The sequence below is a fragment of the Thamnophis elegans genome, chromosome Z, assembly GCF_009769535.1.
Source record: "Thamnophis elegans isolate rThaEle1 chromosome Z, rThaEle1.pri, whole genome shotgun sequence".
NCBI classification, from domain to species: domain Eukaryota; kingdom Metazoa; phylum Chordata; class Lepidosauria; order Squamata; family Colubridae; genus Thamnophis; species Thamnophis elegans.
In genome coordinates this window covers 106,111,934-106,128,333 of record NC_045558.1, presented here as the reverse complement: position 1 = coordinate 106,128,333, position 16,400 = coordinate 106,111,934, and the positions used below count along the sequence as shown (strand labels likewise).

At 39.0% G+C, this 16,400-nt stretch overlaps 1 protein-coding gene across 3 annotated transcripts; it reads left to right on the top strand.

Moving 5' to 3' along the window:
* The first annotated feature begins 4,953 nt into the window (after positions 1-4,953).
* On the top strand, positions 4,954-16,346 carry RCN3 (reticulocalbin 3). Of its 3 annotated transcripts, none has more exons than XM_032237060.1 (7): positions 4,954-5,049; positions 8,147-8,386; positions 9,846-10,039; positions 10,590-10,762; positions 13,258-13,318; positions 13,564-13,763; positions 15,456-16,144. In XM_032237060.1, the coding sequence occupies exons 1-7, from the start codon at positions 4,988-4,990 to the stop codon at positions 15,561-15,563; spliced, it is 1,038 nt and encodes a 345-aa protein (XP_032092951.1). In that variant the 5' UTR covers positions 4,954-4,987; the 3' UTR covers positions 15,564-16,144. The 3 variants fall into 3 exon arrangements, with proteins under 3 accessions (XP_032092951.1, XP_032092952.1, XP_032092950.1); XM_032237061.1 differs by lacking the exon at positions 15,456-16,144 and adding an exon at positions 16,152-16,311 and having other exon boundaries at positions 4,955-5,049; XM_032237059.1 differs by lacking the exon at positions 15,456-16,144 and adding an exon at positions 16,181-16,346 and having other exon boundaries at positions 4,956-5,049.
* Positions 16,347-16,400: the final 54 nt, after the last annotated feature.

Below are 16,400 nucleotides of genomic sequence, written 5' to 3'. Positions count from 1 at the left end.
GGATACCATGGTCGATGGTATCGAAAGCCGCTGAGAGGTCAAGGAGAACCAGGATGGACGCATAGCCTCCATCTCTGGCCCTCCAGAGATCATCGGTCAATGCGACCAAAGCGGTTTCTGTGCTGTAACCAGGTCTGAAGCCAGGTCTGAAGTAACCAGGTCTGAAGCTAATCAAGGGTCCCCCCCCCCCCGGTCAAGGGTGTCCCTCTTTTCCAATCTGAAAATCTGGTCACCTTATTGTACATGTATACTGTCTTCTCTTATTTTCTCTTTAAAACTAAGATGTTATGTATATTGAAATGGAAGTATAAATACCATCAACACAGAATGGAGTTTGCTCAGAAGCTGAAATACACCAAGTGAATGAGAGGAAGAGTGGGAAGCAGATGAGAGAAGAAAGATATGAAGAGAGGGCAAGGAAGGGGGGAAGATGAGGAGAATAAGGAGGAGTGGAAAGAGGAGAGAGAAGGAAAAAGGAAGAGGAAGTAGAGTAGAAAAGGATGATGGAGGAAAGAAAGGAAGTAGAGAGGGGGAGGAGACAGGCAGAAGAAAGGGCATAAACATGGAGTATGGAGAGCAGAAGAGCCAATAATTGGTTTTCATTTTATTTTTTTAATTTCTTTTTTTTCCGGGAGTTGATGGCAAGATGAACTGATGTAATTAATAATCAGTACAATATGATATTGGCTATGTAATAGTATATATGTGATTATATGTTATGAAAATGGAAAATAAAAAAAGTTTTGCTTGGGGAAAAAAAAAGAAAGCATGTGGATGTTGAAATGTGGTATGTTTATGCCAAGCAAAAGGTGAGCTGCTGCATTTGTAAAGCTGACCTGAATGTTTGGGAAGAAAGCATAAGGAGAAGTAGACAAACAATAATGTCAAAGATTCATAGCCTCCAGAGACTCATTTATAATTCAGAAAATTTAAAATGGTATTTCAAAAATCAGAGTGTTCTGCTCACAATCCAGTAGTATCTGCTACTTGCAGCAAATGCAGGCACACACAAAACATACCAAGAAGAGATTCGGCATACTTACCTAGTATGATCATATTCATAGGTATATTCATTACTTACTTAATTAAGACATTTTTGGAGGTTGCACAATTATAAACTGACTATATGATCTGGGTCAGATAATACGTTATATTACAAAGCCAAACCAATGAAATGTCCCAAGATAACAACAAAAGTTAGTCTAAATCTGGGGTGTCAAACTTCTGTCGTGATGGTGGTGTTACATGATGTAATTGGGACTTCCCCCCCCCCTTCACTAAACTGGGCAAGGGCGTGGCTAGTGCGTGACGCATCTCGCCCTGAGGACCACAACTTTTGACAGCCCTGGTTTAAATGTTTGACCCAATTATGCCTGTCATGCAAACAAAGCTAGTGTATACCCTAAACAGTTGCAACTATTGTTTTAAAGGTCCAAAATAATTGGCAGATGCTTGTTTTGAAGAAACAAGCATCTGTGGGTAATTTGTCAAAATATCAATTTAGGATTAATTTATCTCTAATCTTATTCTTCTAATTAAAATTCTCCCCCCTCCCAAAAACCCCCATGTGGCTTATATACCTATACTAAGAAAAGGGAAACATGTGTTTTTCCACCTCCTTTGTGAGTCTGGCCCTATTCATGTATCCAAAACTGCTGAATGTGTACATAAAGCTATAAATCAAGAAACAGTTAATACAAGAGAAATATCTGATGGCAGTTGCAAACGGGTCAAAAAAGCTGTTAAAAGCAAGAACAAAATGGCTGCTTTTCTCACATACTGTAGTGGTACCAAGTTCAAGCACATTGTCAACCACGAAATTCTCTGGTTGACTTTAGACCAGTGACCTCCCCTCAACCTTCTTCATGGAGTTATTGTTATAGCAAATCATTGGTGAGAGTTACAGAAGGCCACCTTTAATTCTGGAATGGAAGGCAGAACTTATTTATTATTTTTCATCCCACCTTTATTATTTTTATACCTTATTTCTTCACAAGGACCCTTTAGGGTGGGCTGGGCTGATAAAGGATGACTGGTTCAAAGTCACCCAGCCAGCTTTCATGCCTAAAGTGGGATTAGAATTCAGTTTCTTGGTTTCTAGCCTAATGCTTTAACCACTAGTTCAAACTGGCTCTATATTTTTATTCTGTAAAATATAAATGCTATACATTTATGTACTATATTCTTCTATCTTAATAGAATAGAATGAATGCATGAATAAGTAAGTACTCGAGTAAACAGTGTTTTCCAAAACATTACCTGTATGGAAAGAAGATCTGAGGAGGACAGGGAAGGCAGGATGGTTATACATCTTATAGAACAAGTTTGCAAAAGATTTCTTCTTTTCTATTTTTTATCTACATGCAACATTGTTTTACCTTATACAATACTAATTTCTTATATTTCTTTTCTAATTCCTTCTCCATAAGGAATAATTCTGGTTTCATCATGGTGTTGGATCACAATATCTTTTTGCATCATTGTGTCAATTTGCATTTAACATTTTTTTTGCTTTTCTTCACAAATCCACTATGCATGCTGAAAGTCCCTTCTTCCTTTTCACACTTCCAATATTTTGATGTTCCTTTTCACATTTCAGATTACCACCACCAACACATCATTTTGTAAAACTTCTCTCTTAAATAATAACACAACTTAACACCAGTTCCCTATATTTTCCCATATGTCTAGATTTTGTCAGCTTCTGCCTTGCTGTTGCTTCAGCTGCCATGAAACGGGAAGGGGGGGGGCGTGTATTTGGGAGGGGTTAATTGATGTGCTGGAGGAATGTTCTAGGATGTACCAGTCGTTGGGACTGCGCATGCGTATGTGTTTCCCGCCTGCATCAACGGCCTACACATTCCATCGTTGGCCTGTCTTTTTGAAGTTATCTCACACCTGACATTTGAAGGACTTATGATTGGACTGGAGCTTTGATCCTAAGGGGGGGGAACGGGCTATCCTATATATCAATTGCTTTCGCGCCATATTAATCAGACTTTGCTTCGCTACTGCTTGCTTATCATTTATAATTAGTAAAAGTACTTTTGATTTCCAACCCATGGAGTCTCTTAGTTTTCTTTCCTAATTATGGAATGGAGTGGGCTTGACAGATTTATATTATGATCAAAGTTTGCAACCTATTTCATTATCATACAATCAGTGTTTTTCAAACCTTAAACCTTAAACTTTAAAATGTCGACCTCTACTCCCAGAATTCCTACAACTTTGCCAAATTGCAATCATAATGCAGTCATGGATTCTGGATTTTGGATACATTCCATAAGTTAATCTATTTGAGGTACAGGTAGTCCTTCACTTACAATACTTTATTTAGTGACTGTTTGAAGTTACAATGGCACTGAAGAAATGACTTAGCATTAACATTTTTCACACTTATGTCCATTACACCATTCCCATTGGTCATGCGATTCAAATACAGTCTCTTGAAAATTGATTCATATTTATGATGATTGCAGTGTCCCAGGTTGCGATGTTCTGACAAGCAAAACCAATGGATAAGCCAGATTCACTTAACAGCCATGTTACTAACTTAACAACTGCAATGATTCACTTAACAACTGTGGCAAGATAGGTCTTAAAATGGAGCAAAACTCACTTAGCAACAGAAATGTTAGGCTCAATTGTGATTGTAAGTTAAGAACTCTCTGTACATTGATTGAAAAATCGTTGCAATGTCCCCCATGTCGAAATAAGTGGCAAGTAAACTTAACAAATAAATATTTTGTCCTTTTGAAGGTTAAACAGATTTTAGTAGCATATAAATGGTGGGATAGCTTCTAAGTCATCTTTTCTTAAAGCTAGCATAGGGCTCATTCTCTCAGCACTGAATTTAATTCCCACATTTTGGGTTGCACCAGGGCGAGCTGACCTAAGCCCTTTTGCTGCCTCAGGTGGAGCAGTAATTGAGCAATAAGTTTCAAACAAGGTGCTCTGGATCAAGCTTACCACCCAACGTGGACAAGGGAAAAAATTCAACAAGTATTTCAGCTCACTAGCAGAAAACAGTACAATAATGATAGATTTTATTTTCACTGTTATAATTCTTGAAATCAAAGTCATCCCAATTACTAAAGATATGATAAAGCCAGTTTATTGGTAGATAATTTAGCCATGAATTACTTAGCCATATATATATTTTTGGAGTTATACAGTACACAAAATGATAAAACCATACAGGGCATATTTACATATGGTACGAGGCGATTAATACACATCAGAAAAGTGTAAGAAAGAGAAAGTCACTGAATCGACCTCTCCCCAGTCCCTTGAAGCCAGCATTCCTCGGATAGGATGGAAGAGCTTCAAATGCTCCGTAGTTACTTGAATGTGGATAGAAGAATGTTCCTATCTCTTTTTCTTTAAATAGCAACATTACTTGAGCACATTCAGAGAAATAGAAACAGGGAATGTCTATGGAGATTCTCGTCTTCAAAACGTCTTCAAAGAAAAACCAGAAAGTCCAGTTGCCTCTTGGGAAAAAAGCACCTTTGGGTTAGACACACCGAAGTTGGAAAGATGGAAGGCAATTCCCGCGTCTAAGATCTCGAATCAAAACTGATAAAACACTTCGCACAGAATCGGGGTCCGCAACCCCCCTTCCCTGTTCCACAATCCTGGAAAGCCACGTGGTTTTAAGAGTGCATTTCATTTCATTTCATTCTAACATTGAGTGCCAAAAAAGGGGTGGCGGTAGATTATTGATGCGCGCCAGAGAGAGGTGTCCTTCTGTAGTTGGGCGAAGAGGGGAACAGGGAAGACCCCCACACACAAAAAAAGCCCGCCCCGCTGGCCTCGCCTTCAAGGCGCTGCGGGAAAACGTGGGAAGTAGGGAATTTTGTGTCAACGTGGCGCAGACGGACCAGTCCCCGAGCGCTCGGCCACGCCCATCATCCCACCGAGGCCCCGGATTGGACATTGCAGAGATGAGGGGCGTGTCCGGGGAGACAACCAGCGGAGCGAAGAGATGAACTGGGGCAGCATTCGGAGAGTGGGCTTCGCGGGCGCTGCAGCTTCTTTGGGGAAGAGGTAAAAGGCGTGGGGGAGACGGGCAGGAAAAATCGATGCTGGCTTAGGGGGAATTTATGGAAAGGGATTATGGATGGGCAGACCAGAGGTGAGGTGGACGAAATGAGGTCTCTACGGCTGACCGTAGAGAACTTCATCAGGGAAGGCAACCTTTTCCTTTGTTAAAGACGGCAGCATTGGAATTGGGGCAAGTTGGGATGCTCTTGATTTGATTTACGAATAAAATAGGAGAGGTGAGAGGATCCGATTGTGGGGCGCCACAGAGTAGATCGAACCATCCGAAGCAAAGGGGTGCTGAACTATCTGGCGCTTTGTGGGGGCTATTGGAGCAAGAGTGCTTGTGGTTTAGAATGGGAGGAGACCGCCTGGTGACTCTAGAAAACGCAGCAACGTGGCCACGTGTGGGATTTTAGGGACAAACTCCCGGGGGATGCTGAAACCCTCTTTGAAATGGGTAGCAGTAACCACCTCTTATTGAAAAAGTTACTTATTCGTACCAGAGTTCTGCATCCTGCTCTGTTTTTTATTTAATTTGTATCATCTAGTAGGGTTTTTTTTTGCTGCTATCTACTACTTATAGTTAGATATTTTCTGATGTGGAATATCACTTCTTTTTTTTCATTTGCTTCCTGAATGAAAGATGTATTTTCCACCAAAAGCAATAATAGAGATAAAGTGTTTTAGCTCTGAATTCCACAGATTGTGTCTTGGTGGAGCAGGGACTCCTGTGGTTCCTTCTAGTTTGAACTACTTAATTTGTCTTGGCATTTGAAGGCAATCCTATGGGGAGAGGGGATAAAATATGCATTCCCTCCCTTGCAAGTAGATATATTAGTTTGTTTCACCACAATCCAGTATAAAATCAGTAAATGTACATAAGGCAAATACTTCCTGGCCCTAATTTCTAGTATCAGTGTAACAATATTATTCTGAGGTGGGATGGTAAAGAAAGAGATTAAAGGAAAATGAAATGCAGAAAGTGCAAGACAACTATTATTTGAATAACACTGACCATTCACAAAACAATACTTGAGTGCTAGTGAATACCCAGTGTTAATCAGGTCATTATCACTGTCTCCACTGTTTCTTCTCAACCTCTTTGTCTACTATTCCCTTTGTCTCTTCAGCTTTTTACTGAAGGAATTAGTAAATGAAGACTTGGATTTTGGGGGGAAGGGTAGGCAACAATATGAAAGGGAGTTTTCATTGCTTTTTTCAGAATGGTTTTTTTTTTAAAAAACTCTGAGGTCCTGTCCTCAGCTAGAAATTATGGTGTTTCTTTATCAAAAGTTCAAACAGGTTAACCAAGCATGGCCCTGTCTAGCCTTTTTAAAATTATCCATCAATTAAACTGTGCCACTTGCTATGAGCGAGCAAAAAGGTTTTCACCATAATAGATTTGCTATTCTTTAAGAGGTGGGATTCTTAATCTCTGTGCTTGATTGTTTGCTTGCAGACATTTCATTACCCAAATAGGTAACATCATCAGTATAAGTACCCAATCCAAACGAGAGACATGCTGATGATGTTACCTAATTGGGCACTGAAACATAAGCTCAGAGAACACAGAGAATTCCACAGTTCTATCTTGGGCTACCCATATACTCTTCTGTTGGTACTCTTCAAAATGCCACAAGTTGATTTGTCAGTTTTTATTGCAGTGAAATTACTTCTTAAGATGGCTTTGTGCAGTGGCAGGAGGCTGTTGGGTTTCATTCAATCCAGGATCTGCCATAGGCCGAGGAGTTTGGCAATGGAAGGGTCCTTTTTTGTACTACAGCCTCGGATGTAAAGCTGTGCTCCCTTTCTGTGTCATTTTGTTCTTCAGTGGCTTTGTTCTGGACAGAGCAGGAACAGTGTTCATTGAGCCACTTCAGGAATTGAACATTCTGTATTCTGGGCAGCAAACTGAGAACTGGCCTAATTTGCTTCTGCTGCTGTGATCTGCTGATGTTTTCCCCCTTGAAAAGTGCAGCCCTTATTACCAATGCCCACCTCCAACAGAGCCTTAGAGAATGATAGAGCTTTCTGTCTGGATGAATGGACTAGGATGAAAGGAAGTAGAATGACTAACTAGAGAATATAGCTGGGAATGGGGACTTGGTGGTTTTTCGTATGGAGAGAGGCCTCAGGATAAAACCAGGTGATTGGCAACTTATCTCAAGCATCTGATCGCAATCCTACATGGCAAGATTATGACTGGGAGGTATTGTTTCAAATCTAAAATCAGTGCAGAAAACAAGCAACATGTTGCTGGATTATATGAGACTGGGAGACTCTGAATCCAACCTCTTGCTCAGACATGGAGTTCATTTGATAACCGGGCCAATCTTTTTAAAATCAGTTGTTTTACAGAAAGGTAAATTGATGGTTCCCTAGAATGGAGTAGAGAACTACCATATAGGTAAAGCATAAACATAATATACAATTGTTAGAAAGAGGGAATAAAGCAAATAGAAAATGGGAGCAAGGCTCTGTTATCTTGGTAAAGAGAAGAACAACATTATTGTGTTATTAGCATCATTAGAATTTGTAGAACTTTACCAGGTACAAAAGAACAAGCCCAACTCACAATGTAAAATGTGATTAAAAAAAGAATAATGTGGGGGAGAAGGGTTTGCAAAAACAATAAGCTGCCCAGATTCCTCTGGGATTGGGCGGCCTATAAACCGTATAAATAAATAAATAAATAAATAAATAAATAAAAGCAGAGCATGATGATATGGACTGAGTGATAGCAGATCTGCTCTCTGATGTCTTAGAGATCTATAATTTCAGATGATGGTAAATATTATTATCTAAAACATTTAAAGAGTGCCAGTTTGAATATCAGTACAATGGGGTATAATCCACAAAATGGTACAAGGATAGGATAGTCTTAGAAGAAGGATTTGAAGGAAATTAAAGAGGTGGTATTCTCCAAACTCTGGATAGCATAGGAGAATGAACGTCATATTTTTAGAAAGCAGGAGTTCTCAAAAGCAGTGAAGGTGGATGGATACAAGGAACAAAATTTTCAAACCCTGATGTATCAGGATATGTATATAATGTATATGCTCTGTGTTTTCCTTATTCATCATTTTTATTTTTTCAAGAGGCATACAATGGCTTGGCAGAACACGCTTTGCTACTATTACCTGTTGACAGTATGCCTAGTCTGGGCCCAGGCCAAGCCACCCCCTGACAAGAAGGATCGTATCCACCATGGTCAAGACCTCAGTGATCACCCCCATGATGACAGTCAAGACTTCCGCTATGATCATGAAGCCTTCTTAGGCAAAGAAGACGCCAAGACATTTGACCAACTAACTCCCGAAGAGAGCAAGGAGAGACTGGGGTAAAGTTGCATTGGCGAAATTGAACAAAGAATTTTGCATTCCAAAACTGGGAGAGGAAGATCAAATGTCTAGTCCTGTAGGGTGTAAGCTTGTTTTTCTAAGAGGGGATTCTAAGCATGCTGGCTTATTGTGTGCAAACTGGGTTAAGATTTGGTCAAACTGGTTACAAGCATATTTGAAACAGCTAGAGTTTATGAATTCCCTGTCATCTAAGCTTTATGCCCATTCTTGACATGGCATTCAGCCCATTTCAACTACATCAGCAAAAGAAAACCCAACCAAAATAATAATGTGATTAAATAAACAAGTCTCATCATATAGCCTTTTTTCTTCAAGCAGTTATTCTCTTGGTCAAATGCAAAGAAATAGTGCTATGAATCCAGAGCCTTTTAAAGATAGTATTAGCCAGCCATTTGAGAATCATTTCTCCAACGTGATGTTTCTCAGTCCTCATAAGATGTATGGGGTTCAATTTCCATAATTCTCTAGACTGCAGGCTTCCAAGATTGAAAAACATTGTTCAACAGGCATCACGTTCTCATTAGAAAACTGATCAGGCAAAGATACTTCCCCCCCCCCCCCCCCCGGAACTATTAAGAACGAATAAGGTGTAGAAGGAAGTTTTCTATTTTCTGCCTCAAGTCACCCTTTATAAAATGGTGATTGCCTAGAGCAGGGGTCTCCAACCATGGCAACTTTAAGAATTGTGGATTTCAACAAGACTTGTGAAGTCCACAAGTCTTAAAGTTGCCAAGGTTGGAGACCCCTAGCCTAGAGCAGGGGTCCCCAACCCTTTGGGCACAAGAGACCAGTTCTACGGAGACAGGTTTTTTCACAGACCAGAGGGCTCTGGTTTTGCCTGCATCCTGTGGATGGGGCTTCGCTTTTTTACCCAGCCTGGTTTCTGGAAGCCACAGACTGGTGCTGGGTCCACGGACTGGGGTTTGGGGACCCCTGACCTAGAGGATATTGAGAAATAAGGCATATTTCATAGTGACTATCCAGATCTTGCCTGAAGATCTAGTGAAAGAGAAAGACCCTGATTCTCCTATTACTTCTAGGTAATTGGCTTTCTAATCTAACTTCATCATCAGGAAACACGCCTGTGTCTTTCAATTTTTTTTAACATTGTTAAATCAAGCACATAATTAAGATAGGGCTCTAAACTGGTCTTTAAATCCCTTGATCTATTGGATCTTAATACTGGCCCCAAAAATGTGCTGTAGATCATCCACTCCCATTGGTCCCCTCCAGAAACATTAGTACTTCACTTCTAAGAAAACCTAGTCTCCACTCCCAATATGTTCCATAAATGTGTTGCTGGTGGTTCGTGACATTCTTTATAGAACTAGAGTTCTATAAAGACTAGAGTTGGGCAGAGTTCTATTTAGACTAGAGTTGGGCAGCCCAGTGAGTTTCTGTAAGCCACTCCTGAGTTTTCATGCTTATTTTTTGCAGGAAGATTGTGGACCGAATTGACCGAGATGGGGATGGTTTCGTGACTCAGCCTGAATTGAAGGATTGGATCAAGCATACTCAGAACCGCTACATCTATGAGAGTGTGAACAAGAACTGGAAGGACTATGACAAGGATAATGATGGCCAAATCACTTGGAATGAGTTCAAAAAGACCACTTATGGGCACTATGAAGGTAAGAGGGTGGGAGAGAAAGGTGTTTGTGTGATTATATGTTTATGTGGGGGAGAGAGAAGAAATATTAAGCCAGAGCACAGGAGAGCAGGAGGTACTATAGTCACCTAGCCTGCAAAAAAAGCAGATTGAAAAGGTAGACAGTATCTTGAGAAGTTAGGTTAATAAGAGTAATTGATAAAAAAAATTGCCTTCTCATGATGTGTACTTTGCTGTATCTCATCAATAATTTCAAATTAGTTCAAAAAATTAGTTTCCTCTCCTCTCTTACAGCAGTTGCTCCCGAAAGGACCCAAAAATCAGCAGTTATAACATATACTTTAATTTCCTAATGCTCACATGCCTCATTACAAAGACTTCACATTGCACTTAATACGGAGAGAGGTTTGCTTACCACTCAGGATATAATCTCATTCTGATGAACTGTTTCATCCATTGTCTGTGAGTGATTATGGTCAACCAATCCTGTAGGAAAATAAGTGTTAATTATGTGCTCAGGTTTACTGGGGGGAGGGAGGCTTCACTGATGCTCATGTCTCTGTTTTCTTCAGGAGAAGAGTTTGGGGATCTTGAGGACAAGAATTCCTATCGGAAGATGTTGGCCAGGGATGAACGACGATTCAAAGCTGCTGACAAAAATGGAGATATGAGTGTGACGAAAGAGGAATTCACAGCTTTCCTTCATCCTGAAGAGTTTGACTACATGAAGGACATTATAGTGATGGTGAGGATGGGAATACTAATACTAAACAGTGCAAAATTGCTCTAGTTTATCTGGCTGTATGAATCTAATCATGATGGCTTATTCAGCAACAGAGCTCAGCATACTATGTCGTAGCACATTATGTGGACCCTGCCTAGTCAAGAGAGATTTCTACTTACTACCTAAATTGGCTCCCCCTAACCATTCTATGGTTTCATTATCTGTGTTTGCATAGAATTAGAATTTCAATAGAATCATCTCCATTTGTTTATTTATCATATTTATATGGCTGCAAAAAAAACCAATGATTATAAAAATCAATAAAAGTGAAAATATTAAAATTCCTGGGTTATAGATCTTGCTTATCCTTAACAATGAGTGAACTAGAAAAACTATTGAAAACAGAGAACCTATAAATGGAATAGAAGTAACACTAAATGGTTGCTTAGTGAATTTATATCTGGATTCACATTTTCTATTTTCCCATAGTTGATTTTAATATAGTTTGACTAGTGTTCTCATTCACATGAAGTCTCAGTCATAAATCATAATTTTTGAACTCTACAACTCTCAACAAGCTAAGCTAAAGCCAAAACCAATTACAGCTTTTAATAGAAAGGTCGACAAATTTTTCACTTGGTGGGTATCGCCATATGCTTTTATATAGTATCGGGTGGGCAAAAATATTTTAATATATAAGTAATGCATGTATCTGTAAAGAATTAAAAATGTCCACAATGTGAGCATGCAGAGATCTTGTGAGATTTGCTTTATTTTAATTTTTTCCCATAAATTCAGTGGCTACCATCTACTAGTATTAATGGGTTAATGGGTAATTAATGGGTTAATCTTCAACTTAACATGTAAATCCAAATACCATATAAAAAACAATGCTTAGTCAGGGGAGTTTTTTCTCAACCATAGAAACTAGATGATGTGTAGACTTCAGTTCCCAGAATTTCCTAGTCAGCAAACTGGTTGGAGAATTCTGGGAATTGAAATCTACAAATCTTCAAATTATTATGTTTGAGAAACACTAGCCTAGATTCTTGCCAATATGATTAGTAGCAAAGGATCAGAGAAGCTTTGCTTCAAAACCTTTCAAAAATATCAAGTAGATAATTAGACTAGGACTTTTAAATAACACATAAACTTATGAAATTTAGGGGGTTGGGGTTTATCCAATTGAAACAAAGATCAACCACCAAGAATTATCTGAATCAGAATAATCTGATTGCATGGTTCAGAACAGCACTGTCTTGATCTTCCCAGCTAGTGACATGTATATTTGTGACAGCCCCTCTTGGACACTTTGCCATTAAGAAATCCTGTTTTCTGTGATGGATGGTGTACCTATATTGGATGGGTAGACAGCATCTTTATTACTTAGTAGATAGATGTAACTCATAAAAAAATGGAGCTGAAACCCCAGCAGCTGTTCAAGGTTTATTTTATTAAAACTTTTGTTCCTGTCTTTCAGTTTCCATTTAAAATGTATTCTTTCTCCCCTTTCATTTAATTCACCTTACCTCTCTTGTGAAATGTTAGATTTTTCCTTTAGAAAATATTTCAAATGATGTAAAGCATGTCTCTGTAAAGGATTTTATAATTACCAAATTAAGATGTGGCGCTGTCCTAGCATCCTATTTTATAATCCTGAAAAATCCAGAGCTCATGTTTATATGGTAAAAGGTAGCAATGATCTGCTTTATGCTTGCAATGTGACAAGCAAGAATGAAGTGTGGCTACTGCTATTCAGAAACTGAAGTGAGATGTTGATTTAAAATCATCTTCCTATATGCTTTTTTTAAAAAGGGACAAAAGAAATCCAAATCCTCTAATATTCTGTCTGCTGTCTAAATTGTTTGAGTTTCAGTTAAAAAATGAGTCTTTTCTCCTTAATGCTTAGGAGAGTAGTCCAATATGCAGTGTTTCATTCAGCATCTCCTTTCTCCCAGATACAAAGCTGACTATAATCTTGGAGAAGTCCTTCCCAATTTCCTCCAATACACATGGATACAGCTGTGATTTTGTGTTAGAGCAGCTGCTTTGCATAAGGTAGAAGGGATCATACTCAGTCCAGAAAAATCTGGGGGAAATCCTATCTGAGACCCTGCAGAACCATTGTTGATTAGAGTAGGGGTCTCCAAACCTTGACAAGTTTAAGACCTGTGGACTTCCAACTCCCAGAATTCTTCAGCCAGCAAAACTTTGCTGGCTGAGGAATTCTGGGAGTTGCAGTCCACAGGTCTCAAAGTTACCAAGGTTGGAGACCTCTGGATTAGAGTGTAGGTCCTCCTTTGAGTAACCAAGGCCCAAACTTAGAAAGCAATTATGACTCACCCACATTTCCCATGACTTCCTTGTCTGCAACAGAAATATATTACCAAGCATCTAGGAACTGAAAATGCCTTTTATTACAGGCATTATTTCTTGAGGTTTTGCTATCTTTCTGACACAACTCTCTGTGAAAAGATCTACTATACCATTAAGAGTTAACCTTCTGATTTTTTCAGGAAACCCTGGAGGACATAGATAAGAATGGTGATGGCTTCGTAGAAGTTGATGAATATCTCGGTAAGAATATAAGAATTCTTCTTGAATGGTAATGGATTACCCTGTTAAGAAGTAGGCTGGTTTGGGGCAGAGCTGTAAGTATTTTTTTGAGCCCAGAAGGAGGAGGTAATGAGACTCAGTATCTCTACTATCCTGTTCCTTCATTGGCTTGCCTTGATTAGAAGAAAGGTTCTACTTTAGTCCAGTACCTAGAGAGGAGGTACAACAGGAGATTTTTCGTATCTCACTTATTCTTATTTGATCAGGTGACATATACTCCCCTGAAACTGGGGAGCCGGAACCTAGCTGGGTGACAAGTGAACGTCAACAATTCCTGGAACACAGAGATATCAACAAAGATGGGAAGATGGATCGGGAGGAAATTGGGCACTGGATCCTGCCCCCAGACTATGATCATGCTGAAGTGGAATCCAAGCATCTCCTTGTTCAGTCGGACAAAGATCTGGTAAGAATAATCTAGGCATGGGAAAGGAGCTGCAATGCTCAGGCTAACACAGGAGTTGAGATATGTGGATGGTGTGTGACCCACTAGCCTTTTTTTTTAATACATCCATAATTGGGCGAGTCCCCAAGAATAAAACTTGATTTGAAGATTTTACTTTAGGGCAATTTTAGCTTCAGGTCTCTTGACCTGGGCATGGAAGTAGAAGGCAGGTTTTGATCCTCCCTCAAATCATGCTGGGTATCAATGCATTCCTTAAAGACTTCTGTCCTAGTTTGCTTGTAATTGGGGATTATTACCAAGTCCAATGCAAATTCATGAAATGAAGAAATGGGTCATTTTTTTAATTATGGAAGAAAACTATTTTTGGGAAACTAATAGAATTTAAAACAGAGTTCATTCTTTCCTTACTTTTTCCTCACTTTATCCGATTCAAAAATTGTGCTTGTACTCTACTTTCAAAGAGCTAATGCAATCAGGTCAAATTTTGGCAGAAATTACTTTATTTAATCTACAAAGGGAAGGAATCAAAAGCATATAGCAGCTCACCAGGCTTTCATTATAGGCTTCTCTACTAACATTAGGCAGGATCTGACCAGTACTACCATAGTTATCCTAAAATTTAATTCTTAAAGTTCATATTTATTTATTCATTTGTTCATCTATCTTTTTATTTATTAAATTTATATGCAGCCCATATCTCAGTTTCAGGCGACTGAATGCCAGCTGCACTTCTCGATACAACTGAAATCTATCCACAAATGCAATTTTAACACAATCTGAAATGAATACTTGAAAGCTTGCCCTTGACTATCTCATGTCAATTAAGTGGCACAAGACTAAAAAGACATCCAGCTTCTAGGACACCAAATGTATTTTCAGCTCCTCAATATCAGTCAAGACCCAAATTTCATCCTCAGGGAAGCTTCTTTAAAATATTGGTCATTAATGAGAGCATTAGACTAAGGACTATCTATGCTCTAAGAAAGTTTTTTGATGCCTGTCCTCTACTGAAAAACTTCCTTTCCTGTCCACAAGAATAGAAAGAATAGAGAGAATAGAAAGCTGAGTTTCCAAGCATGTTTCGTTACTGCTGAATCTCTTAAAAGAAAGCAAACTTTTTAAAAGAATTCTGCCACAAGGAGTATGTGTACAATGTCCAGATATCATAAATATTTTGTTCAGAATTGTGACCTGTGGTAGCTTTGTGTCACACTTTGACAATTCCTAAGATATGCAGCTTCCACTATTTGGCTCCAGTTATTTATCTTTATGTTTTGAAATAGCAGAATAAAAAGGGAGCAACTTGAAATTCATTATTGTAGATCTTTTTTTAAAAAAAAAAAGTCATTCGTGTTGGTGTGTGTAAAATACAGCAATCTCTGTAGTATCACTAAGAACTTTAGCCCTCTATATGAAGAAAAGCATAATATTTAAACTGCCTCCTCTAATGATCTGTTGTGGCATGGACTGTTCTAAGAGTCTGGAAACATTCATATTTTAAAACAGTGTTCTTTCCCTCTGAAAAACTAACATAAGTGGCTTTAAACTAAAGTTTTATATATAATTTACTAATAACACAATATAAAAATGTTAAAAAATGATTGGGATGTAATTGGGTTATAATTGTGCCCTTCTGTCCTTGCCTTTCTATTTCTCTTCTCCCACTGCTTCGCTTCCTCCCCCAAATCGCAGGATGATAAAATAACCAAGCAAGAAATTTTGGACAATTGGAACATGTTTGTGGGGAGCCAGGCTACCAACTATGGTGAAGATTTGACAAAGAAGCACGATGAACTGTAATTGGCCTGGGTGGGGAATATACAACAGCGGGTTCTCCCTTACATGGGAGTGGGAGAAACACACTCCAGAAGGAATTGCTCTCTATTTATTGTTGGAAGGGCCTGCTTAAACTTTCTTCAAAAAGTAGTGTAGCTGGTGTACTTGGGTGGCTTCCCCTAGGATCCATTCCTGTTTTTCCGCAGCTTCCATCTCCCCCAAAGCACTGTGAGCCCTTGTCATGTTATGAAGATCTCCATGTTCGAGATGTTTGAGATGAAATACACTTCCTTTCATCAGTGCATTTAATCTCTTCTGTAATGTTCTTAATGCACTTCAGTTCTTCCCTTACAATCCACACTTGATCTAAGGGAAAGCAAAGATTAGCTCCCTCAAATGCTTCCCTTCTTTTAAGAAAACAAACACGGCTGTTCTCTTTGCAAACACTTGTCTGGGACCTGTTGGGAATAATGAAGTAACCACTCGGGTTCAAAATTACCTCCAATATCTGTCTATATAGGTAAAAAAACGTTGAATTCAGGTTGAATGTATTTTTAAGCATCTTAGTGGTAGCCAATACCTTGGATAAATACTGCTTATCTAGGCTTGTAGTTCTTTCTCTGTACCCCTTCCTTCTCCAGGATAACAGGCTTTCCCGAGATGAAGTCTTAGAGTTGATGAAGCACAGCATTCAAAGCGCCAAAGAGTATAAAAACACAGCTGAATATCTGGGGGCCCGCCAAGAATTGTGACCTCTTAACTTGTAAAATTTTGGATAACTAATAAAATCATTTCCCAACCTGTCAAGATATTGTGCCATAGATTGGACAAAGAAGCAGCAAATTTTGTAGGGCAAAAAAG

Coding starts and splice junctions, on each gene's coding strand:
- RCN3 (XM_032237059.1), top strand. CDS start 4,988: ATGAACTGGGGCAGCATTCGGAGAGTGGGCTTCGCGGGCGCTGCAGCT. Junction 8,387..9,845: donor GAGAGCAAGGAGAGACTGGG/GTAAAGTTGCAT, acceptor TATTTTTTGCAG/GAAGATTGTGGACCGAATTG. Junction 10,763..13,257: donor TGAAGGACATTATAGTGATG/GTGAGGATGGGA, acceptor TGATTTTTTCAG/GAAACCCTGGAGGACATAGA.